Source organism: Diabrotica undecimpunctata, chromosome 2, assembly GCF_040954645.1.
Source record: "Diabrotica undecimpunctata isolate CICGRU chromosome 2, icDiaUnde3, whole genome shotgun sequence".
Classification (NCBI taxonomy): domain Eukaryota; kingdom Metazoa; phylum Arthropoda; class Insecta; order Coleoptera; family Chrysomelidae; genus Diabrotica; species Diabrotica undecimpunctata.
Window position 1 is genome coordinate 167,823,723 of NC_092804.1, and position 27,098 is coordinate 167,850,820.

The 27,098-nt window shown below is 33.5% G+C and overlaps 1 protein-coding gene across 3 annotated transcripts in view; it reads right to left on the minus strand.

Annotated features, from left to right (window-relative positions):
- LOC140435172 (uncharacterized) overlaps window positions 1–27,098 on the minus strand; it is a 405,909-nt gene that overhangs the window by 303,819 nt on the left and 74,992 nt on the right. For 2 of the 3 annotated variants that reach the window (XM_072523928.1, XM_072523925.1), the window contains exon 1: window positions 10,055–10,523. The exons of the other annotated variant lie outside the window; for it this stretch is intronic. In XM_072523928.1, the coding sequence (XP_072380029.1) occupies window positions 10,055–10,081 (27 nt within the window). In that variant the 5' untranslated portion in view covers window positions 10,082–10,523. Of the gene's footprint in view, window positions 1–10,054; window positions 10,524–27,098 lie in introns of those variants that run through there. 3 annotated transcript variants of the gene reach the window in all.

The window sequence follows — 27,098 nt, forward strand, 5'->3', positions numbered from 1 at the left end:
CCCTGTATATTTTTCTGTTTTTAAAAAATTCCTAACAAACTGATTTCAACGAACTATATCATGTAGGATCTATAATGAATAATACAAGGTGAAATTTTGAAATTATTAATTTATCACGTGTTATGGTATTATTTTAAATTAGCTAAATACAGACAATACACTTCTACCATTCTACTTCTACTTCTACTTATACCATTCTACCATTAAAAAATCGAACTTCATTGAAGATGAGATGAAAGTGGATATTTTTTTAAGTGTCGCAGAGAGTCCAACGTCAAGTTCACGTCAAATTGCACGTCAAAATAATTTAAGTCACACAACTTCCTAAGGTGTCTCCGTGAAGAAAAACTTCATCCATATAAAGTAACTTTTGTGCAGGAGCTAACAGAAGACGATCCAGATCGTAGAATGGATTTCTGCGAAAGAATGATGGATAAAATTAACACAAATGAAAAAGCTCTTGGTACAATTCTTTTTTCTGATGAATCAACATTTACATTGAACGGAGAGGTAAACCGACAAAACTGTAGGTATTGTTTGGCGGAAAATCCTTATTGAATGCGTGAGACACACACTCAGTATCCTCAAAAGTTGAATGTTTGGGCAGGTATTATAGGAGATCATATTATTGGTCCTGTATTTGTAGATAGTAATTTGACAGTTGAAAAATATTTAAGCATGCTAAGAGACGATGTTCTTCCTCAGTTAGTTAACTTATATCCCAATCCAATAGATCCGACCCTACCGCATGAAACTGTCTGGTTCCAGCAGGACGGTGCAACATCCCATTATGTTTTAATGGTGAGAAATTAGTTGAATGAAATCTTCTTCGATAAATGGATTGGACGAAGGGGTACTATTGAGTGGCCAGCTAGGTCGCCAGATCTTACGCCTTTGGATTTTTTCTGTGGGGTTATCTCAAGAACAAAGTATATGCAACACAATCAACTAGCATTGAAGACTTCAAAGGAAGGATAACTACAGAAATAAGGAATATTTCAGCTCAAACTTTAAACAAAGTTCGGGACGAGTTTTATAGGAGACTGTGTTATGGCCAACAACAAGGTGGAGAACATTTTGAGCATTTATTTTAATGTAATCCAATCAATTACCTCGGGTATTCTATGAATTAATTGTCTTGAAGAAAATTATACTTAATTTCAAAATTTCACCTTGTATTATTCATAATAGACCCTACATGATATAGTTCGTTGAGATCAGGTTGTTAAAGAGCTTTTAAAAACATAAAAATATACAGGGTGTTTCATTTAAAATACAGATAATGGACTATGCCAGACTTGCGTGGATCACCCTGTACATTCAAATTTATGTTTCAAAAGCGCACATTTAAATTTAAAAGCTAAGGTATCTCAACGTTTTTTATTATTTCCTAAAATAAGGACACAAACAATTTTATTCCATAAGTGGTTTCCACACTGTATAAGCGTCCATGTCATTAACGAAGCTGTCTCAACATAGGGATAAAAGCAAAGATTAGTCCATCCGCCTTTATCTAGATAGAATAATAACGAATTCCGCTATATAATAAGAAAAAATATATACTTTTTTGATGCCAAAAACATTGATTTTGAAATTATTTGAGAGCACACTCTTGGAAATATTTTTTTTATTCTTTAGTACTCGAAACAGGAATACCGGAACGGGTATTCCTGCCTATTTTGCAAGATTTCAAAAATTGAATGCCTTTTATTTTGCTAAAAAAGGCCTTTAGTTTTGTTTTTTGAAAAGGTTTGTTATACAATTTTATCCCGTGTATATATATAATATACATTATATTATCTCCTGTGTATTTACTCGTATAATGAAAAACATTTTACTTTAAAAGTATAGATAACAATTTTAACTAACATAGGTAACATATCATATTTTCTCAAAAAATCATATTTCCCAATCGCACAAAAATAGTTCCTGTTTATTTAACACTAGTTTGTTTTTCCAAGGATAAGTTTAGAAGTCAATTAAGTGTTGCATTTACTTTGGAAACAGCAAAATAACGATCACTAATTATTATCTTACATCATAACAAAACAGTGTTGTATGATAAATAAAGTGAATGGCTAAAGGTTATCGATAGGCAAGAAAACGTGAAGTAGTTATGATAGAACAGTAATTACAACAATTATTACACTGTAGTAAGTCTTTAGTTGAAACAAGCGATCGCTTTTGCTAATTGGTTTATTTATCAAAGAGATTTAGATTTTATTATGTAGGGCACATATATATTTATTCATTTTTCCAAAGATTAAGTTATGTTTGGTTTATATGGTAACAGACATACTTTCACCCATCCCTACAAACTAATAAGAGTTGTTTTTTTTTTTTTTTATTTTAAAAACTTTGCTTAGATAGATATATAGATTTAGAGAGGTGGCTTTTCGGCCTATTCCTCTGCGACCTTTTCAGATCTATTGTGGTCCTCTAGTCCTAGATAACATTCTCTAGCCTGACCCTTTTTAAAAAGTCTAATACTTTCGAGAATGTAACTTCCATGTAGCTATTTGCCGGTGGATTTTCTTCTCCTAATGCAAAGAACTGCACATTTGCCAGACTCTCACACTGACATAAAATGTGCCCTGCTGTTTCTTCTTCGAGGTGACAGAATCTGCACAGGTCATCATCTGATAATCCCATCAGCTTCAAGTGCCTATTCAGCTTACAGTGCCCTGTTGGAAGACCTACTATGGCTTTGACTGTTTTCCTCTTTGCTTATTAGGTCTGCCGTAAATTTTGGCGAATATTCTGTAATGAACTGTTTCGCCTGTCTTTGTCCTGGTGAATTTTCCCACGATTCCAGAGATTTGTGAGCTACCCAACTCCTTGTAGCCCTTCTTGTTACTGTCTTTGCAACGCCGCAGAAGGGTTCCGGTCCAATGAATGGCATTGGTGAGCCTTTTTTGGTCATTTCATCTGCTTTTTTATTGCCCTTATGAACCTCGTGGGACCCTGGTACTAGGCTACCGTAACCTTGCTACGGTCTCCTAGTTTATTTAGGGCACCCACACAATTCCATACTAGCTTAGAATTGACCTCTACAGAATTGAGTGCCTTAATCGCTGCCTGACTATCTTTGAACATGACAACCAAACAGAACGGTCTTTCCTGCCTTTCTATTTCTTCCACGCAGTGATGGATTGCCGTTATTTCCGCCTGGAAAGCTGTCACATCCTTAAATAGACTTACCGGGAAATGTATCCCATGATTTGTCCCTACTATGCCGGCTCTCACACCTTCCGATGTTTTTGATCCATCCCTGTACCAGGTAGCAGCAGCTTGTATGGGTACACCTTTATTCCAGTCTTTTCTGCCTGGTATCTTAATTGTGAACTTATTGTTAAAGCTATCGTAGCTGTTACATCGATAGGTTCCCCATCACAATATCGGTTTTTAGCTCCTCGATAAGCTTTCTATTGTCAGTACCATGCATCTGTTCATGCAACTATTAGAATTTCTTCGCAAAGGGTGGTTTTTATAAGAGTAGAAATTGTGTGGTAAAAAATACTACCAGATTGCTTGAATTTAAAATTATACGATTTTTTTCTAATAGAGGTCGTTTTCAACCCTAAAAACCAAAAACAACAAACAAGTCCAATTTTGAAGTAGAGGGTAGGTATAACCTAAATCCAAATTTTCATGCAAATCAGTGGAGACAAGGTATTCATTGACATTGTTAAAAAGCTTCTATACTGGAGTTGTATTACTTTTTTCTCTACAGTAAAATGCTAAAGCGAGCGTCACAACATGGCGTCGTCGCGGATAGCGTCATAGAATAGCGGTTCTTGACATCGATTCATTACTCTCGATCTATTCGTTTCTAGCCATCATATTCACTCTAAGCAGGTTTAAATTAAAAACTGCATGCAAAATAAATAACAAAATATAGACGTGAGAAGTGAGAAGTCAAAAATTAAAAGAATATCTGTCATATGTGAATATGAATGACTATGAATATATGAAAAGTGAATATCTCAAAATTTATTAAAACTCATAATGTCATAAAAAATATGAACTTTTACATCTGATCATTCAGAGAAAGTTCCAAGGTAAACGCGGTCTTGGTAAAAGAAGAACATCGTGGCTGAAAAATCTACAATGGTACGGAAAATCGACTACATCGTTATTTGTGGTTATTTAGAACTGCTGTCAATAAAGTCACGATAGCGAATATGGTAGCCAACATGATATCCAATGATCGATAACGGTCATGGAACTAGAAGAGGAAGATAAATGTCATCAGATTAATAACACATTTAAATCATCTGTTTAAATTTTTATATTTCTCGTTTTAAAATAATTTCATATAAATACAATTATTATTTTTAAACATGAATTTTAAAATTATATTTATTTATATTTTATTATTAATATTTGGTCTTAATAAATAAATAAAGAAATTACTTTATTTAATTTTAAATATATTATTTAAATTTTAAAAATGCAAAAAACATCGTATGAAGCCGGCTGTTACACTTTATTTTTCTAATAGGGGTAGTTTTCACCCCTAAAACGGAACGGGTGACACGGAAAATTACAGGCCATCGCCGTATTTCAGGTTAATTTATTGGCCTATTGTGGATTGACGAGGATTTTCATGAGCCCCAAGTAAAAGTATGTGTAAAAAAATATTCATAGATTTTTTGTATTGTTTTGAACCAAATAGTATTTATTTGGTTTAAAAATTTTAACAAAATGAATATGCATGAGTTTATCTTGATTTTAGTACATTTTAAGCTAATAAAATACTTGTTTTTCTTAAAATTAGCATAAACGTTGTTTTATATTATTATTTATATTTAAATAACCGAGGTCGTTGATTTTTAACATTTAAAAATTATATTATTGATCATAATGAGTAAAAATATTAAAAATTTTAAGTAAATATGTTGGTTGGTATGAAGTAAATAGCTTTTTAGTTTCTGTTTGAAACAGGTGTAGTTCTTCACCAACTAATGTGTTAAAACAAAACGTGACGAGGCTTTTAAATTAGAGCAGACAAGTAGCAAGAGATTTCAAGCAAAAAAAATTGGCTTAATTTGTACCACACCATTTATACTAATTTAAGATTGAAACCCTGAGATAAATACATATAATAAAAATAAAAATCCTGATTAGTAGACTAATAATACAGTAACGTAAAAATTGGTGAAAACTGTCAGAGTGAACCTGAAATTTGAGAGGTAAATAGAACGAAAACCGGTAAGAATACGGAGGCTTACTATTAAAATCTTCAATTCAACAGCCAAGAAATACAATATGATAATATCAGCAGAAAAAACCAAATGTATGACAACATCTAAATACCCACTACGATGTAAAATCGAAATTAATGGGAAAATAATAAAGCGGGAAGCAAAGTTTAGATATCTGGGAATAGATATAACTAGTTCCGAAGATGTTGAAGAAGATGTACGACAACAAAGCTTAAAAGCAAGTAAAGCGACGGGATCTCTTAATGACACAATCTGGAAGAACAGACACCTAAGACAAGACATAAAAACAAGAATCTATAAAGCAGTAATTAGACCTATATTATCAAACACGGCGGAGACAAGACCTGACACATTTAAATCGAGACGACTACTAGAAACAACAGAGATGAAAATACTCCGACGAATATCAGAGAAAAGTCTGTTAGATACGGAGTGAAGCGAAAATATAAGAAGAGCATGCAATATAGAAGACATAAATGGATGGGTGACAAAACGGAAACAGGAGTGGAAAGAACACATTAGTAGAATGGCAGAGGATTGGATAGTACGAATAGCACGAGATAAGTCACCAAATGGACGAAGAAGTATTGACAGACCAAGAAAAAGATGGTGCGATAATTTAAACAATTTAGGAGGCCAATATTGAAGAAGATACAGGCTTTAAAGCCTACATACAAGAAGGAAGAAGAAGAAGACGATCAAAGGACTAAAAAGCAACACAGGGAAAGTATAAACAACGGCACTATCCATAAAATATATAAAATATCCAAGAATGGATAATATATAGGTAAAATATTCAAAAATTTTAATGTAGCAGCCAAAATGAAACTAAAAAGGATTAAAAATTAAAAATAGGAAATAAAATTAAAAATACAATTCCAAGTTAGAACATGAAGAAGAAGAACCATCGATAAAAATATATAAAATAAAAAATGATGCAAAAAAATTGGACCATAATCAAGTTTGTGACGAAAACAAAGAGGTTAATGGCCACCAATATAGTTTTTGAAAAATAATATTTAACCTTTTTATTGTTTGTTTTCAAATGTATCATACAAACATGATAAAATGTTATCAACATATAGGAAGAAGTTAAAAAATATAGAAAATTTGGAGACTGATATCCAACTCACGAAATAACAAAGCAAATACTGATGTAACAAACAAATCAATTAAAAAAAACTCTTTTATATATTTTGATATACAGGCATTGCAGCAATCTCTAAGAAAAAAAAATAGACTTAAAGACTTTAAGGAAAGAAGTGAAGTACTTACATAAAAGAAAAAATGTTAGAATACAAAAATTGTATGCTGGGTATACTATTTTCAAAAGTAAACAACTCAATTTGTCTAAAAGGAAAAATCAAACAAGAAAATTGTATAAAACTGTGAATCGATAGATAATACAAGAAAATAATTCAAATCAACTACAGACAGGGTCAACACAATATTACATACATGGCTTGAACACACTGCTCTCTACTGAAAGAACTATGGAGGCAGCTCTAAAAATGTTGCAAACGAAACTTGGTCCATAATAAACGATCTTCGAAATAACACTAACACAGCTCAAACATTTTCCCTTTCAAATCCTGAAAATCTAAATGAATACTTCGTTAATGGGAGTAAAAATATAACATCAACTATTTTCCCACAATAAGATACCATTTCCGATCTCCCCAATTCAAAAAAGGCCTCGAATTCATTCTTTATAAGATCAGCTGATAAATATGAACTGATCCAAACAATCAATAGTTTCAAAAGCAAATGTTTCCTGTAGTACTGATGGACTATCTATAAAAATATTCAGAAAACTCCTAAAAAATGTGTTGGACGTCCTGGTCTCAATAATTAATGATTTCTTTGAAAAAGGTATATTACCTTCTTCTTCTTTAAGTGCCTCTCCTATCGGAGATTGGATATCATTAGGACGATTCTAATTTTATTTACTGCTGTTTTGAATAATTTGTTAGTGGTACAGCCAAATCACTCTCTTAAATTTCTCATCCAGGATATTCTTCTATGGCCTGGATTTCTGCGTCCTTGGATTTTTCTTTGCATTATATTTTGTAGGAATGTGTACTTTTGTCCTCTCATCAGGTGTCCTAAGTATTCAAGTTTTCAAGTTTATTACCAGAGTGCCTAAAGACAACCATTATTATTCCTCTTCATAAGGGTGGTGAAAAATAGAATGCCTGCAACTATAGACCTATTGCCTTATTACCAATACTATCTAATATTATTGAGAGGCTTACAAAAGCCCGACTTATGTCCTTTTTCGTTGAAAACAACATTTTATCACAAAATTAGTTTGGCTTTTTATCTAATAAATGTACCAGCGATGCTATGTTTTCTGTACTACATTAGGTTTACCAAGCACTAAACAATATTCTCTACACTTCAACTGTTTTTTGTGACTATGCCAATACTTTTGATTGTGTAAATCACATTTTGATAAAAAACTAAATTTCTACAAAATTCGAGAGGTAGTCTTTTTAATTAGTTCCATCTTACTTCGGGAATGGCAAACAACTGATTAGAGCAAATGATACTGAATCTAGTCACAAAAGATGTGTGGTTAGACTTCTAGCATGATCACAAAAGACCAAAACTCCCAGAAGCCCGCTTATGTCACAGCCCGGGGGAAGTAGACATAGGTATCGTGCATAAACAGGATGATGGGCTAGAAACAAAGCAAACACAAGACAAACTGGTACCGGGTGTCAATGGATAGGACTGAACGGCGAAGAGGTCGAGGCTCCCTTTAGTTTGTAGCACCAGTGATGATGATTTTAATCAGAGTATCCTATCGACAAAATCAAAATGCGTTTTGGTAGAGTGGAGAGTGTAGCTTTCGTATGCCATTTTTGTATTTTGCCTCAAATGAAGTTAATTTTTAAAAAGTGTTAAATAAACAAACGTGGCGCGATTTTTGTCATTTTTTACGATTCTCATGAGATCAATAAAATTTATCACATTCATTGACAGGTCGTAATGGAATTTTCATTGTTATAGCCCTAATCTTTAAAACCTATAACTTGAAATTTCGATTTTTAGTTTTGGGCAACGGGAAATGGCTCTACAAAAACGGTATTGTACACCTTTATAAAAACTGACTTTATTTGCAGCAAAATACAAAAATTGCACTCAAAATGTGCACTCACTCTTCATCTTTAAAACGCATTTTGACTTATGTCGATAGGACACTCTGATCAAAAGATATCGAATTTTTCTAGCGTCAAATTAATACAAATTTTAATAAAAAAATTACACCTTTTTTGAGGTCTCAAATTTGACATTCTCAATTCAGCTTGTTCGTATGATTTTTACAGGTTCAGTGGCATTTTCGTTTGACGCCTGGGTATGTACATCAATAGCAACGATTTTTCTATACAATTAGGATCAATAACTGAAATTATACGTAGTTCATTTTTTATTAGAATCAAATAATTCTTTAGCAATAAAATTTTATAAATAAATGTAATAGTCCGTATCCTGGGATCTTATATATTTACAATCATTTCATACGGCATGGAAGCAACCGTCAGCATTGCAGCAGTATTTTTGCCAATCAACAAGCCTTACAGAGATTCAAGAGAAATAGTTGAAAATAGTGAAAACTCCGACATCTTGGACCATGAAGAGGACCACAATGGCTGGTGCTACAAATTCATCATCTATATCGATAATGGCTAGTATTGCTTGAAGATCACAAGAAATGCCAATACCTATGTAGCAAACCCTATTTTGAGTACAAGATGAGTGTGTCTCTGGTTAAAACTGGTACAAATCGGCTAAGGGGATAAACCCCAATAGAAAATTCCGGTCCTCCAGGTTGGGGGTTGGGTTTAGGGCTAACAACCATATCCTATAAAAGGAAACCGAACTGACCAAACGCAGACGAATAAGCAAGAAGAGGGTAAATTATTAAAAAAATGCGACATGGACTATCCGATCCCTATACAGATCGGGTGCTCTCCAAAATCTGCTGAATAAATTAGAGAAGCATAAACTTTATATAACAGCAGTGCAAGAAATAAGATGGAGCGGGACTGGTACTATAGAAAAAGAGGCCACATAATTTTAGACCATAATGTTGGGATAGTATGATGAGATTTTTTTTTTGTTTTTCCCTCATGATTTACTATAAGATTGCTAACAAGAGAATTGTACTGTCATCATTGCATGTGATTGTATTTTTAAAGACAAATCAGTAAAGTTGATTTCATGTCATCGAATGTACTATCTTCCAATAAAGTCGTCCCAGAAACGCACCCCAAAAATATTAAGAATATCATTTCAAAGCCATATACTTTAAAATGTATATGTCTGAATTGTCAATATGAATGAGTCAGATAAAATTAAATTATTAGAAGAATTTTTTACCAAGTAATAAAAACAAAATGTGTTTAATTTATGAATGTTTTGTATTTTGAGAACGATTTTCGAAGTGGAAAGCGAGATGTCAAAATCAACTTATTTTAAAGTAAAATTGTGGCTTATTCCCAATAAAAATAGTAAATTGTGTTAAGATGCCACAAGAATATAGCTTGAAAACAGTCAATTCTTTTTCAAATCAAAAACACAGTCACCATTTCCATACCTGCTTTAAAATAAATGCTGGAAAGGATGTAATAAACAACAAAGTTGAAAACGAATATTTTGGCTAGTCTGTTATATACAAAACAATCCGTCACGGATTTTCCTCATACGCACATTGTCCTTATTATAATTAATCACGTTTCTCACGATTTTTTTGTACGTTAAGTAGTAAGACATTTATACCTTTACCTTGAAACTTATTTGAGAATTAATTTGATACTTACACTAACACAAACGGTGCTCAGGGGCATCTTGTAAAAATATCTTCTATAAAAAAGCAGTATCCAACTAATCTATGATTAATCCGGAGTATATCGTTGACTAAACAAAAAATGAGATATGTTATCGCGAACTAAGTCACATTCGCATTTGTTTCTAGCACAGATCACTTTAATATTTACATAATTTATGTGTGAACTGAGATAATTTTCGTGTCACTACTAAATGGGAAAAAATGTTCACAAAACTTCCTTATTAATTAAAACACTATCTACTTATTAACCCCATTTTACACTATTTTATTGCATGGACTTCAGCTTCCAAGCTTTTACTTTCGATTAATGATTAATATTCTCGGACTTTTAACAATATTCATATCCGCATTACACCTGTTGCTTATGTTTGACCTACTCATACTAAAGAAACTTTACAGAATTCGACTGTTTACGGAGCGTTCTTGGTTCGAACTGTATTGTATGTGGCTGACTGAATGAGGGAAGCGCTGTCTACTCTACACGCTACACGCCAGACTTGCTCGAAGAACCGGCGCATTGCATCAACAATAGGAAACAACCATAAACACTCATACACACTACACACGCGATTCGGTTTAGTGCCCCTTCTCTTTCCTAGGGCTTTGAGAAGGTAAATATATGTTATTATTTAGAGTGAAATGGTGTTAGCTTATACTATATCTTAAAATGAGATACAATTACGATATATAGGGGTGAGACGTTACGAAAAGGAAAAGCATTGGAAGGTTTTTTAAAAGTACTTGATAAGTGTAAGCTTTCTTATCAATTTAATTCATTATTTTAATATAAACGTAATCATTTGAATTTTTTGAGCATCTTCGCTTTTTATTCATTAAATATATATGGAAAAAAACATAACGCTTTATTTGATATTACGAATTTTTAAAAATACTAAACCTTTTGTTTCCATCTCGTGTGACAATTCTCCCTTTCTCTTTCTACGTGCCATCTTTGTTGAGATTGGTGACCATTACAGCAAATTCGTTTCTATCCTGGGATGCGTGTATTAGGTTATTTCCGTTGGTGTTCATCCAATCTCTTATATTTTTCAGCCACGATTTCTTCTTTCGACCTTTACTTCGTCTTCCATCTATATGTCCTTCCAAGATTGGAGATGGAGAATGGTAGAACAGAAAGGACTGGAGACGTTGGCTGAAAGAAGGAAGGCGGCGACAGCTGTAAAAATCCTTATATAGATAGATAGATCTTGATCCATTTTTGGAGGGCTTCCATTCTATCTTTCTTCTATTTATATTTAATATACTCAACATATTGGATTTTAATAAAATTTACAATATCGGAGCGATGGATTAGCTCGTTAAAAGTTCATACAGATACTACTCTCGAAAGTATCCAAAAATTTTCCCAGTACCTTTCTTTAGGGACATTTCAGGTAATCTTCGTATTTCTTCAGCAGAGCCCAGATGACATAACTATAAGTCACTGTAGGAACTTGTACAATTGTAAGATACAATGACAAAGAATTTTAGAACTTTTAGAGCAATTTTTGTTTGCACAACATGCTGTTTTATTTACTTATCCTTGTCTTTATCTCTGTACTGATATTATTATTGTTAGTCACTAAGGCACCTCTTCTTCTTAACGTGCCCTATCAAGTCCCCTTGATGTTGGCGATTAACATGGCGAAACTGTCTCTGTCTTGAGCTATTCTAAAGAGTTGCTCAGCTTTCCTCATTCCTGTCCACTCCCTAATATTCTTCAACCAAGAGCTTGTTTTCTACCAATTCCTCTGCGTCCTTCGATTTTACCCATCATAATAAGTTGAAGAATATTATATCGGTCTCCGCTTACTACGTGTCCAAAATAGGCCATCTTTCTTCATTTGATGTTATCAAGCAGCTTGCGAGCAGCATTTGCTCTCTCAAGGACTGCCACATTTGTCAGCATAGCCGTCCATGGAATTTTTAGTATACGTCTGTGCAGCCACATTTCAAAGGCCTCCAGACGATTAATGGTGGATATTTTTAATGTCCATCCTTCGACACCGTATAAGAGGACTGACCAAATGTAACATTTAACCATGCGCTTTCGAAGTTGAAGTTGCAAGTTATCATTACAGAAGAATGACTTCATTTTTAAAAATGTCGTGCGGGCTATCTCGATTCTACGTTTTATCTCTTGATCTGGATCTAGTTGTTCAGTAATATGGCAACCAAGATAATTAAAACTGGACACTCTTTGAATTATATGACCACCAACATATAATCGTGCATCTTGATGTGCTAAACGGCTAAACACCATGTGTTTTGTTTTTGAACAGTTTATGTTTAGGCCAAACTCTCTTCCCACTGTATCAATGGCATTTAAAAGGCATTGTAATCCATTCATGTCATCACTTAAAATAACTGTATCGTCTGCATATCTGATTGTATTTATCAGAAGGCACCTAAGCAAGAGAATTATGTTAATAGATGAGGCAATAAAGCAGTAAAAAGCCCAAAACCTACCAAATTTTTGCAGTTGCATGGATCTCAATGAAACTTGTTGCATTCGATTTGTAAGAGTGTCAGGAAATTTTATGAACAAAAATGATGATGTGAAAATGAAAATTGCATTATTGAACAAGGAAAATGCATTTTCCAAAGTGCATTTCAAAAAGAAGAAAAATGATCAATTTGAACTTCGGAAATAATTGACGGAAATGAGTTCAATATTACTACTCGGAGGTTTTTGGGGTCACTGAGCACGAATATCATGACGGCGATGATCTCCGAGGCACCTGGTGCATCTAAGCCTCGTCTCTTGTAGTTTTTTAGAAATTCGATACACAATCAGTGCAAACTCGGTACTCAGGGGTTTTTGGGGTCATTGAACACTTATATTATGTCGCTAATGGTGTGCGAGGTACCTTGTGTCCAGGACAGGCCTTGTCTCCTAGAGTTTTGTGGAAATTCGACAAGCAATCATTCTTCGACGCATTCCGATTAACAAACTCCAGGAAACGAGGCCCATCCGCGGCATCAGGTTGCTTCAGAGTCAATCGCCGACATACCATTAGTGTTCAGCTACTCCTAGACGAAAGTGTAATGAGTTTACACTGATTTTGTATCGAATTTACACAAAACTCCAGAAGCCGAGTCCGTCTTGTGCCTCAAGTGTCTCGCACACTATCGTCGATATGATAATAGTGTTCAGAGACACCAAAAACCACCAAGTAACAAGTTTTGCACTGATTTGTATTGAATTTCCTCAAAACACCAGGATACGAGGCCCAGGTGCACTAGGTGCCTTGGAGACCATCGCCGTAATGACATTCGTCTTCAGTACCCTAAACTCGCTAGTAGTAATATTTAACTCATTTCCGTCAATTATTTCCGAATTACAAATTTATCATTTTTCATCTTTTTATCTATTTATTTTTACATCATCATTTTTGTTCACAAAATTTCCTGTCACTCTTACAAATCGACTGCAACAAGTTTCATTTAGTTTCATCCTACCGATAAAATTTGGTAGGTTTTGGGTTTTTTTACTACTTTATTGCCTCATCTATTAACAGAGTTTACTTACTTAGGTATAAATCATTTTCATATTTTTCATTAAAATAAATTTTCGGTTTTTTTTTTAAATTTTTTCAAGTAATAAATCTTTTTCAACTAACTTCACGGGTAAATATCGTCTATGCACCTATAAATGAAAGTCAATATTTATCTTTAGCAACTTTTAAATATTAAGAATATCAAACTAGTTCACAGAACTAGATTAACAATTTAGCTATACTGATAATAAATCAAATTAAAATGCTTTATGAGTTTTATTAGAAAATGAAATTTCTCGGTAAATATTTAGATTAAAATTAACACAATTAATATTTATGTTAAAGTGAGGCGATTGTATTATAATGTATCGTAGATGTATTGTAGATGTAGAAGATAAAATGCCAAGAGTACCAAAGACTTAGAATTAAAAACTAATAAAAGATTATAAAGATGGAATTTATAAGTGTCTGAAAAAAAAATTAACCGAATTCTTTCAGAATTTATGGAACTAAAATTATAGCCAGTAATGGATTAGTTATCACAGATTGATTCTAAGCAAAAAACTATTGTCTTGTTGATTAAAACCATCAACAAAGGGCAAACACAAACATCTCGTCAGGAGACACACCAGATCATTTTTAATTCGAAGAGACAAGACTAAAAAAAGAAAAAATTTGATTGCTGGTAATAAAGCATACAATTCATCAAACAGCTCGCAAAGCGTTGGTGTTAAAGAACAAAACTGAAAAATGGTGGACAATGGTGGATAGAGAAGATAGTTACAGGTAAGAAAAAACATACCAACCAACAAATAATACCACAAAATATAATATAGGTACAATATGGGAAAAGAAAACGAAGGTGTCGAATATAATGAGGAAAGAAAAACCTCAAAACTGAGACTTAAAGTGTCAAGAGATAGAAAGCTTATGATGGATCACAATCAGCACATATCGTTTCTACCATTTCCAATTATCGAATGTGAAAAATCGGGTTTTTCAGATTCGATACCATGTCCTTTCATTAGACGTGATACACCTTGTAGCAAAATATCGTAATTGTAGCTTGATAAGGAACGCGGGAAATATTTTGTTTAAACTATCGAATATGAACATTTTGTCATTTTGTTTTGGTCATAATATCGAATATGCTGCAAACTGACGAAAATGGAATATTAGATACTTTTGTTTCGTATAAATATAAGTAAAGGTATATTTGTACAATGCAAAATGACGAATGTGTCACATTTATGAAATTTCACAAGCCGAAAAAAGACCTTTGCAAAGTTTGTGTCACTTATGATGGTAGTCTAGATGACGAAAAGGTTTTAAACGAAAAGGTTTTAAACCGCGAAGCCCACCACAAACACCTCGAAAGGAAAGATGCAGCGAGAAAAAAAAGGGATAAGGAAAAACAGTCGGCTTTGGAGAGTAGGAAAATATTAGCATTTAATTTCGATCTGCAATCTGTTTTGTTAACGCCTAAATGGGCTGCAGTACCTTTTTTTAAGTGAGAAAATTTGCCATTTATAATTTGACCATTTATAATTTAGGAGACGGGAGCGTCCACTGTTTCATATGGGATGAAACCGAGGGAAAACGCGGTAGTACTGAAATTGCTACATGTATATTTAAATACATCATGTCTCACCTTGATATTGAACAGGTCAAAATGATGTCCCACAATTGCTTTTTCTGCCATGTGTCAATATGTTGTTAATTGTCACCCAAATTTAAAAACAACTGACTATGTGTTTTTTGTACCAGGTCACTCAGAAATGGAATTCGATTTTGTCCATTCAAAAATTGAATTCAAGTCAAAAAATTCATCTGTATACACCCTTGAAGGATGGGCACAAATCATAAGACTTGCACGCACTAAGCCATGCCCGTTTGAAGTGATATACCTACTTCATGACGACTTCTTAGATTTTAACCAAAGAAGAGTGACATTTGCACTAGAAAATAAAATAAAACCAAAAAAACAAGCAAAAACAATATGAAAAAGAAAATGAAGTAAAAGATGAAGAGCAAACAAGTAATGAAAATACTAATTTTAAATATAGTGATGGTATATGCTACCAGTATCGGAAAAATGAAAATAAACTTTTAATGAAGACTAGCATTGACGGAAACTTTTTATCTCTTGAAACCAAACAAAAAAGAGGCAATCAAAATAGTATAAACCCCGTTAAAGCATACGAAGAAAGGCTCCCAATCACGGATGCGAAGAAAAAAAACCTCTTGTCACTATGTGAACAAAAACCAATAACTAGGCCATACCACCAATATTACCAATCTTTATCAACATCTCGTACTGTCAGAGATTGTCTTCCAGAACCTGACGCAACTGAAGACAATGATAACGTTTAATTCAAACTTGAAACCTTTTAATTTACCATTATTTTACAATAATTAAAGGTCATGACTGAGTACTTGAGGTATCTACAGAACGTGAAGTTCCATAATTTCGACCCCTGCAAAGAATAACGTTGTAACCAGCATTTATGATATTCTTCAGAAATGATAAAAAAAGATACCAATTTCTTTGATTTCTTTGTTTTATATGTATGTGACATTTTTTCATTGTAAGTAGTAAGTAGTTATATAAATGTTGAACTCCTCTTTTAGAATAAGGTCTACTTTTTTTATTAGAGAATAGGTTTTTGAACTGTGGCGGTTACAGTTTTTGATATAAATATAAAGTTTCATCGAATAATCTTGTAACTGCACTTACGATGTTCTCATCGGAAAAGTTAATATGAATTTCAAATTATTGCTCGTTGTACTCGTAGGTTAAGGATCTTAGATCTCGTAGATCTGTCTTGTCTATTTCCCCCTACTATTCTCACAATAATACCGCGAAATATTGATACACGACGTGTAGTATCTACCTGAATAATTATCGGAACTTAGCAGCCAATGCGGCGAATAAAATTGTAACAACAGTTACGGTGTAGTTTTTGAAATATGAGAATTATTTTGATACACTATGGTACGATACAGTATTTTTTGACGAAAATTTGATTTGGTTCAACGTCGTATCTGTAGTTACTCTGTTATTCTACAAATAATTCAATTTTTTTTATATTTACGGTATTATTCCATTCGGAATCTTTCTTATTTATGCAGTTACAGCCACACCGACCATGTTGGCAGATAGAGCGTAAAAAGTTATCCAAGAAGAACACTGTAACTCAAAATCGCCAAAAATGTTAGTTACAACGTTATTCTATGCAGGGGTCGATTTAATGTATTGTGATTATTTTTAACTTTTATGTTTTTTACGTTTCTAATTACATTATAATAACTTTTAATTAATATAATTACTTTTAATAATTTCTTTAAGCATAATTTTCCCATTTGATCCTACAACTTCAATTTTTAATTAAATGATTTGTAATAAACTTTGTAAGAACATTAAAATTATTTTAATTTTCCTCCTTTTCTATTAAGAATTTGAATATGTTAAAATTAGACCAATATGAACTGTCGAAAATGACACATTCGCAATTTTGAAACATTGCACCAAATGAATGTGTTAAAATTATACCAAAATGAACAGCAATTTTGAAACATTGGACCAAAACAAATCGTTGATTAACACAAAAAGCTACGTAACGAATGTGATTTATCGATCTACAAGAAATAAACATTAAATATAAAAAACATAAAAAAATTTCAATTTGTCAAGGCGCTGATTTAGGATTCTCTAAAAAAGAGTTATCTTCCTCTCCTGAAAAGTACCACTTTTCACATTTGATAGTTGTAAATGGTAGGGACGATATGTAAAGATTTTTGAAAAATAAGAAGAAAAGCTAAAATGTTGAAAAACATACGTTTATCAACTCATCTTTTTTCTTAATTTTATTACTCATAATATGTTTTTGTGTTTCAGATATATGTACATCAGTATATTTGTTAGTAGATCTAAAAACTCTTTACGAAAAGTACGCACTAGTAAAATTGCTTTTTCTATTTTTAAGGAGTGACATACCATTAGACATTTCGTAAATTCCATAATCTAAACGACATTTCATGTCCCGGATATACTTGGCACCAGAAGTATGTCTTCTTGTCAAACAATAATACCAGAACGAGACAGTGCGACACTAAAGTCATTCGAGACCTCTCCTTTACTTACAGAAATAGATAAGTTGTATAGATAAAAATAGAATTTGGAGACATGGTTTGTTTGGGTGCAGCTTTATGTTATCAAAATTTATTTGAATATTGTTATAAAAATGTCATTACAGTCTTAACGCACTTTTTTTTTTAAATATTACCGTAGTATTTATAAGTCTGATAAGGTATTGTAAACTAAATAAAGCATCTGACAAAATAATTCAACATAAAAAAAGGATTATTAGAAAACTAAAAAGAATCGAACAAAGAGACTCAGCAGAATGCAAAAATATCAAAAGACATAAGGGAAAATGTATGAAAATACAATATAGAAATTATTTTGGAAGTAAGAAAGTAGAATAAATTGTAAAGAAAATATACATTCGTAAACTCCATTACCTAGAAGGTATAGTCAGATCAGATAAAGAAAAAAATACTCAAACTAGGAAATGAAAAGAAAAGCGTAGTATATAGAAAACATGAAACTAAAAATGACCGAACAAATATTCAAATATTTGCAAGATTGCAATAGAGGCTCAAAAAATATACCGAAATTACACCATCAGAAATTGAAATGGCATTAAGAGTAATAAAAACAACAGAACCAAAGTAGAAAGTGGCCTTGTGAGCGAAAGTATTAAATTAGGAGAGAAAAAAATTATTTATGCTCCAAAGTCCTATTTAATAAATGTTTAGAAACTGAAAAAATCACAACGTTGTGGGATTAATTTACAACTCATACTATTATCAGACTATTATAAGGGACCATTGTATAGAACTAGTGCTAACTCTTGTCTCTTCCGACCCCATATGGCTATTAGGTTTCCGAATGCAGACGGGTCACTCTATTTCTTTCTCCTACATTCTCCTACAATCCCCCACTAACTGACCAACAGCTTCGGGCGGATGAGTTAGTACGTGGTAGGGCACTTTTTTGCCCTGGGATTGAGAAATTGGCTCCAAAGGCGGATGAACCTATTAGTGGTCAACGGCATAAGGATGTTGAAGGCAACGGGAAACCACTACATAAAAGATCGTCAGATTTCCCTAGAACAATAACCATGCAAAGTACGGTCAATCACATGGCCCTTAGTCCGCGGCGAACCTTTAATGGTCGAGGGGTGCTAAGAATCTCCGCCAGGAGGAGCCACCCGAATGTAAAAACTAACTATAAAGAGAACAAATCCTTTTTAAATTTCGTCCCATGGAATGTGAGAAGCTTGTTCGAACAAGGAAAGACGCACAACACGATTCAGGAAATGACACCCGAGATCTTCTATATGGGAATAATTATCTCCAGGAGAATCCAAGCAGCCGTTGTAAATTTTGTTCCCTTTTCGGATAGAATGCTATTATTACAAATACAGGGTAAGCCAGTGAACATTAATATAGTACGAGTATATGCTCCAACTGCAGATAAATCAGAAGCTGAAATAGAACATTTTTATGAACAACTCAAACAACTTCTACAATACACAAGAAAGGAAGAAATTACTATAATAATGGGTGACTTAAATGCAAAGATAGGAAAAGGCCGAGTCGACAATATAATAGGTGATTATGGTTTAAGAATAAGGAACGCTAGAGGCGACAGATTGGCTCAACTATGTCAAGAAGAAAACCTGGCGATTATAAACACATGGTTTCGATTACCACCCCGAGAAATCAGATCGACTTTATTCTAACCAATCTAAGATTTAGAAATTCCAGACTTTTCCTGGAGCAGATGTCCCCTCATAACCTCCTTGTCTCAAAAATGAAACTGAGGGTAAAAAAGATAATAAAATCAAAAAGTTCTAAGGTGAATACTCAGTTACTCAAGATAAATGAAAAACATCAGAAAATGAAAAGAAATTAACATCAGAAATGAAAAACACTGAGAATGTGAACATTATGTGGAGCAAAATAAGATTCTGTTAGAAAAACACAGAAAGAAACTCTAAAAAAGAAAACAGAAAGCCGAAAACCTTGGATGATTCCAGAAATACTGGAAATCATGGAAAAAAGAAGAAAATATAGAAACAGAAACCCGAATAAGTAAAGAGAAAAACACAAGTAAAAAAATATTTGAATTGTTAATATTTTGATTTTATGATTTATTGTTCAAAAAACAATGAAGTTTCCATGGATTGATGACCAATTCCAAATCATCGACCAATTCAAAGAATTTAAAATTTTTTTTTAAATATTGGGACAGTGATTCCTAATTGTACATGTACAAACAATATTGTTGAGTTGCCAAAAAATTTAGAAAATCAAAATATTTCTCATGTAACACTTCTTTTAACTTAATAAAAGTCTTTAACTTTCCCGATTCTAACAAAGTGGCTACAGACGCAGCCATACTTGTAATCCTCTACTTCATCATATTTATTTCATTCTTATTTTTATGTCTTTTGGGGCGTCGGATTGTCCATAGAAATTCGAAAAAAATTATACCACTTTTTTAATCGTTTCGTAATCTCTTATAGTATTTCTGTATTATACACAATACACGAAAATTGATCATTTTTGAGACCATAAAGCTGTTAATCCCGGATAAAAATAGAAGCAGGCAGTAGTAAAACATCCAAAAAACTATTTAGAATGTTTAATGTGCCTCTAAAACGCTTCTTGTGACCATAAATTTGTTTTGATGAGGGTTACAAAACACAATATAATATAATTATCGTGTCGGAAGAATGTTCAGTGGTTTGTATTTATGACAGGCTGGTTATATACCTCCTCTGTTTTGATTTTATCCAAGGGTCAGGTATACATTCTGAAAAAATTTATGTCGGAGAGATATATTATGTACGGGGTGTTTGTATAAAATATATGCTCGAGTACAATATTGAATTTCATCAGTAAAAAGTTTTTTACATTTTCCTTTTTATATAATCAGTACATCCACAAGGAACATGAATTTCCTGTAGTTGGCTGTACATTTATTCTTTATAAAAGGTATAATAATATAAAAACCCTATCGGACTACATAACAGAATGTTTTGGAATCAACATTCCACCATCAGTGCTTTTTAGCAGTGCTTCAAACATGTAAACCTAGAAAAGCACTGATGATGCAATAATTATTCCGAAAATATTCTGTAATGTAGCCCGATGGGGTTTTGATATTTTTATATATTGATATTACGTTTTATAAATGATTTTTTAAATAAAAATTTTTTAATCACTACATATTTTGTTATTACTGTATTTTTTTAATGCAATCTTTCTTATTCCGCCCCCCTTCCCTATTCGTCTAAGCGTCATTGACAAACACTTCTGTTTTCTCTCCTGTTATTTATTCTCCTTTACTGCGATTTTTTCTGGTTTGGTGTCTAGTTCTACTCAGAATACGTAATTTCTCTGCTTTTTAAATTTTTTTTTTTAATACACATTTGTTTTTATAAAGAATATCGTTGTTTCCCATAGTGTTATTTAATCATTTTCATCACATTGATGTTTTAGTGACACTCTTGAACCAAATTTATAGTTCGGGCGTATTACCCAAAGAGTGGTTAACGTCTATTTTTATTTGTCTCCCTAAAAAGAAAAACGCAAGAGAATGCAGCGATTACCGCACCATTAGCTTAATGTCTTATACGCTAAAATTACTACTTAAAGTCATCCATAACCGAATATATCACAAACTGGACATAGACGTTAATAATACACAATTTGGTTTTCGCAAAGGCCTATGAACACGTGAAGCTCTTTTTTTCACTTAATATACTAATACAAAGATGGTCAATCACGGTATATACGCATGTTTTATTGACTATAATAAAGCATTCGATAAAGTACGACACAAACATTTAATGAATGTCCTGAAATCAAAGAAGATTGACTACAACGACCTCAGGATCATATCAAATTTATACTATAAACAGCGAGCAAAAGTACGTGTTAACGAACAGCTGTCAGAAGAAATTGAAATTAGATGTGGAGTAAGACAGGGATGCGTATTGTCGCCAATTCTTTTCAATGCCTACTCCGAAGAGGTCCTGAAAAAAGCTCTTGAGGGTGAAACAGCTGGAATAAAGGTAAATGGAGTTCCCATTAACAACATTAGATATGCGGACGACACTGTGATCTTAGCCGAAAACATTGAAGATCTTCATAGACTGGTGACCAGAATAGCAGAGTATGGAAAAGAGTATGGTCTAACAATGAATGTCAAGAAGACGAAATTTATGAGAATATCGAAAACTCAAAGAAATAACGAGAATCTTCTAATAAACGAAACCAACGTCGAACAAGTGGACAAATATGCATACCTGGGAACAATGATTAACTCCACAAATGATTACAATCAGGAGATAAAAATAAGAATAGAAAAGGCTAGAGCAAATTTCAACAAAATGAGAAGAGTTCTATGTACCAGGGATTTAAAACTGGAACTAAGAGTTAGGTTGGCGAGGTGCTATGTTTTTTCGACTTTATTTTATGGAATGGAATCTTGGACCTTGAATGCGACATCAATGAAAAAACTGGAATCATTTGAGCTGTGGGTGTACAGAAGAATTCTGAAAATATCATGGACAGAACACGTCACAAACAAAGAGGTTCTGGGAAGGATGAACAAAGAAATGGAAATTTTAAATTCAATAAAAACAAGAAAATTAGAATATCTCGGACATATTACACGTGGAGAGAAATACACCTTGCTCCAACTGATTATGCAGGGAAAGATCCAAGGAAAGAGAAGCATAGGGAGGCGTAGAATGTCATGGCTGCGCAACCTGAGAGAGTGGTACGGATGTACATCAAACGAACTTTTCAGAGCAGCCGTCTCAAAAGTCCGAATAGCTATGATGATTGCCGACCTCCGCCGAGGAGATGGCACTTAAAGAAGAGAAGATCAATAATAGTAAATTATTATTTCTTCTTTAGTCGCTCTTTAATTTCTGTATTGTTTGATCGGTACTCTTAAATGTTCAATTAGAGGCATATTGAGCGAAAAATTCTATCAATTGCCATTCTTCTTCTCTGAGGTCCCGTCCTTCCATGACCTTGTCCACTTCATCTCTTCTTGATCATGGTAGCCTGTCTTTGTTTTTTCTTCTAATTGGACTTAAAACGGAAATGTTTTTCATGTCTGTGCTATGTTTAGCTATTTATCTTCTGTGTCTTTTTCTAATGCCATCTTTATTTTTTATCTCTTCATGTCTGATTGCTAATCCTTCACGATTGCTTCAATACTTAGTTCGTCTTTCGTTTGTTTATTTTCACACGTTCCCCACTCCATAGGTCATTAAATTGCCTGCCATACTGTCATAAATTCTCTTTTGTGTTTCAGGTAACCTTTTTATTTTATAGTACTTCGTTCATTTTTTTTTGTTGATGATCCGTGAAGCGAATAGTCCGCGAATCTGCAGAAGCTATTTTTAATGTGAATGAAAACCTACCTTATAAATAAATTATCTAATGTATTATTTTTAATATTATAAGCAGAAATATAATATTCTATGGTTCCAGTGTAAAGTGACCGACAAAGAAACATTTTTTTATGTGCTGCTAATTATTAAATTCACTATTTCCGATAATCCAAGATCGGCACGTGATTCCGGATACTTTTGCCCAGTTAGAAAGCGTGTCTTTTAATGACCAATTTCATTATTTTTTTGTTTGGCTAAATTGTTTGTCTGCTGTGTAGTGAAACAGAGACCTTAACTACGACTGCCGAGCAGTGGTGGAAGGGGGTGAATAACGCGCTTGTGTTCTGACTTTGTCGTAATTCGCAGTTCGTTGGGTTGATTGTGTGATGTACGGTAGTGTTTTATTTTGTTAATTTTTTTTTATTGTTTTGTTACCATGTCCGAGAAACGAAAAAAATGTTATGTTGACGAAGTTAACGTAAAATTGAAAATGGTGCCTCTCTCTCTCTCTCTCTCGTCTCTCTCTCTCTCTCTCTCTCTCTCATCTCTCTCTCTCTCTCTCTCTCTCTCTCTCTCTCTCTCTCTCTCTCTCTCTCTCTCTCTCTCTCTCTCTCTCTCTCTCTCTCTCTCTCTCTCTCTCTCTCTCTCTCTCTCTCTCTCTCTCTATCTATCTATCTCTCTCTCCAATGGCGCTACAGCCCAAATCGGGCTTTGGCCTCCTCCAAACTATGCCTCCAACCTTGTCGGTCCCGCGCCGATCTTCTTCAGGTTCTCCCGTCTGGTGCCTCCCGTAAACTTATGTGCTTCAGCACGGTATCGGTGAGCTGACAGTGCGAGCCATTTTAATTGCGAGCCAATTTCTTTTACTTGCGTCAATGTTAGAAAGCTTTCTGCCACGAAGAAAATGAAAACAATGAAAACCTTGTTTCACGAGGTATTAGAGATGGTTTTTGGTAAAATGGGTAGTCCAAGTTCATAACATGGCTACACAGATATCAGGTCCAATAATTGCTCCAAAATCAAAACAGTATTTTGACGCATTAGGTTTAGAAATAGATTTTGATGTAGCATCTGGGTGATTAACTCGCTTTAAACAATGCCATGGATGAAAGGAGATAGGAGTTCATGGAGAGATGCTCAGCAGTGACCAATAGGGAGCCGAGGAATTTCTGTAAGTTAGAAGAATTCTTTTCTTAAAATGATCTAAGCAACAGACAAATTTATAACGTAGACAAATCGCGGCTCTTCTAGAAATATCTTTCAATTCGGACGCTAGCTTTTGTAAGTGAGGTAAAGCAAGGGGGCCATAAATCCAGCAAAAACGAATCACGATTATATCCTGCAGCAATTCTACAGGAAGTCACATACTAAAGTTAACGGTGATTGGTAGGTAAAATAACCTAGATCTTAAAGAACACTACAGCAAAAAAACTACCCACTGATTATTTCAACCAAAAGAAAGGGTGGCTGGATAAAAAAATATTTTAAGAGTGGTTTTAAGCTAAAGTACCAGAAGTCTTGTTGATTGACAACCTCTTTCACATCTTGAAATGTTAAGTGCTTAGTCTTCTTCTTCTTGACTAGCTTTACAACTGCACTATAGCTCTCCATCTTGTACGATCTTGCGCTTCCATTTCCCATTGTTGTACCCCAATCCTAGATAAATCAGCTTTAACATCATCCTTCCATCTTTTTTTTGGGACGGCCTACTGGTCTTCTATCGTCTGGTCTCTCATAAAACACTGTCTTTAGCACTCTGTCTTCTTCTGATCTTACCACATGACCTCTGCCCATCCAGTACCATAGAGAGTCACCAATTCAGCATTGCGGCCTTCTCCACTCTCCTGTCAATTCATCTCTTTGAGGTCCAAATATCATTCTAATGCACTTAAGTCTGCTGATTGCAAAGTGTTTGCCAATTTTTGATCCCAAACACGACTGCATTAGTCCCGCCTATGGATTAAGGTGTTATTGCGTCTATGAAGAGAAACTACAGAACAAAGTTATTTCACTCAAGAACTGAAGAGATTGACTATGTATGAGGAAGTCTGTGAAGACTTCAACAATTGTGAAGTCATGGGGAAAACTGTTACCAAACATTGAAAATTGTAAAGAACCTTAAAAGTTTACCAAACCAGTTCGTGGTAATAATAATAATAATAATAATACTTTATTTCCTTTTTGACAAATACAATTTGTATAGGATCAGTCACAGTTTAGAAAACAAAATTAGTAAATATAAATGTAAATCTAAAATTACGCTAAACCTAACATTACAAGACAAACAAAAATAGAAAATGTAAAATTACTAGTATATACTTAAAATAATGTCAACTACTAAAATATTCATCAACAGAATAAAACGTATTCTGCAATAAAAAATCTTTTAAGTTAATTTAAATATTTTCATATTCTTACATTTTTTTATTGGCTCGGGTAACTTATTATATATTCTTTGACCTATTATTGCAGGTGAGTAAAAATGCATATTTCCTTTAGAAAAACGCACATGTAATTTTTGATTCTGCCTTGTATTTATATTGTGAATTTGACTATTAGTTTTAAATTTCTCAAGATTTGAATGAATAAAAACACAAACTTCAAAAATATATAAACACGGCACAGTTAAAAGTTTATATCTAGTAAAGTAACTCTTACAGCTAGTGATTCGAGAAATACCAGCAATACAACGGACTATTCTCTTTTGAGACAGAAAGACTTCACCGAATTTACAAGACCTACCCCAAAATACTATGCCATACCGCAAACGAGACTCCACCTGAGCATAATACAGCATAATTAGCTGTTTTTCACTTAGTATATCTTTGAGGTTTCGAGTAGGTAGCATGATGAGTTTATTTTGGAAATAATATCATCACATTGCCTTTTCCAATTGAGACATTCATCAACATACAAACCCAAAAACTTTAGCAATGAACTTTTTCAATTTGTTTAGAATATATTGATAGTTCGATACCTAATAGATGTTCTGTCTATTGTGGAATGAGTAGCATGCGTTTTATCCGCATTAAGATGTAAGTAATTCGAGGAAAACCAATTACTAAGATCACACAAAAGTTCGTTACATTTATTTTCAAGAGATATATGTGATTTATCTGATATAAGTATTGAAGTATCATCTGCATAAAGTGTAACTGTACAGCAGAGTTTATTGAGACAATATCATTTAAGTAAATAAGAAATAATATTGGGCCAATTACAGAACCTTGTGAAACACCCATATGAATGTAAATGTAATCTGATTTGCAAATATTTACTGATTGTTGGGATATATCTGTTAAGGAGACATACTGACGACGTTCTGATAGGTAGGATTCTATCCATTTTAGAGAGAGATCTTTTATTCCAATATTTTCTAACTTATTAATGAGTAACGTATGATCGACACAGTCAAATGCCCTACTGAGATCACAAAAAATCCCGACAGGGCATTCATCTGCATCAATATAGTTAGTTAAAGTCTCATAAAATAAATGAACTGCTGTATTTGTAGACTTACCTGCCTGAAAGCCATGCTGATATTTACTAACAATACCTTTCTCCAATAAATAAGAGTTTAATCTGTTAAGATAACAGTATTCGAATATTTTTGAAAACACTGAAGGGACAGTTATTGGGCGATAATTACTGGTGGAGAGAATGGACGCAAGAAACTTGCAAGAGTGGTTAGACTGCGGTGCTACTGGCCTGAGATTTACAGCCTCTAACGGATGAAGACATACTAAGAAAATGCAAGTACAAAACAAAGAGAAAGAAGAGGAGTTTGCATCTGGAGCACGAGTGACTCACGAAGTTGACTTGTGTCATGTAAGTGAATTTCTAGAATGCCTAGAGGACTTACTTGATGAAAAACTGATGCTGTATACAGTGCAACGTAGAATTAACAAACACGTTGTCCTATCAAAGAAGCAGAAAGTGACAGACCACTTCAAAAAGTGTAACAAATGTTAGTACAGTAAAACCTCCGTTAACCGAAATAATTGGGGGGGGAGGCCGTTTCGGATAACAA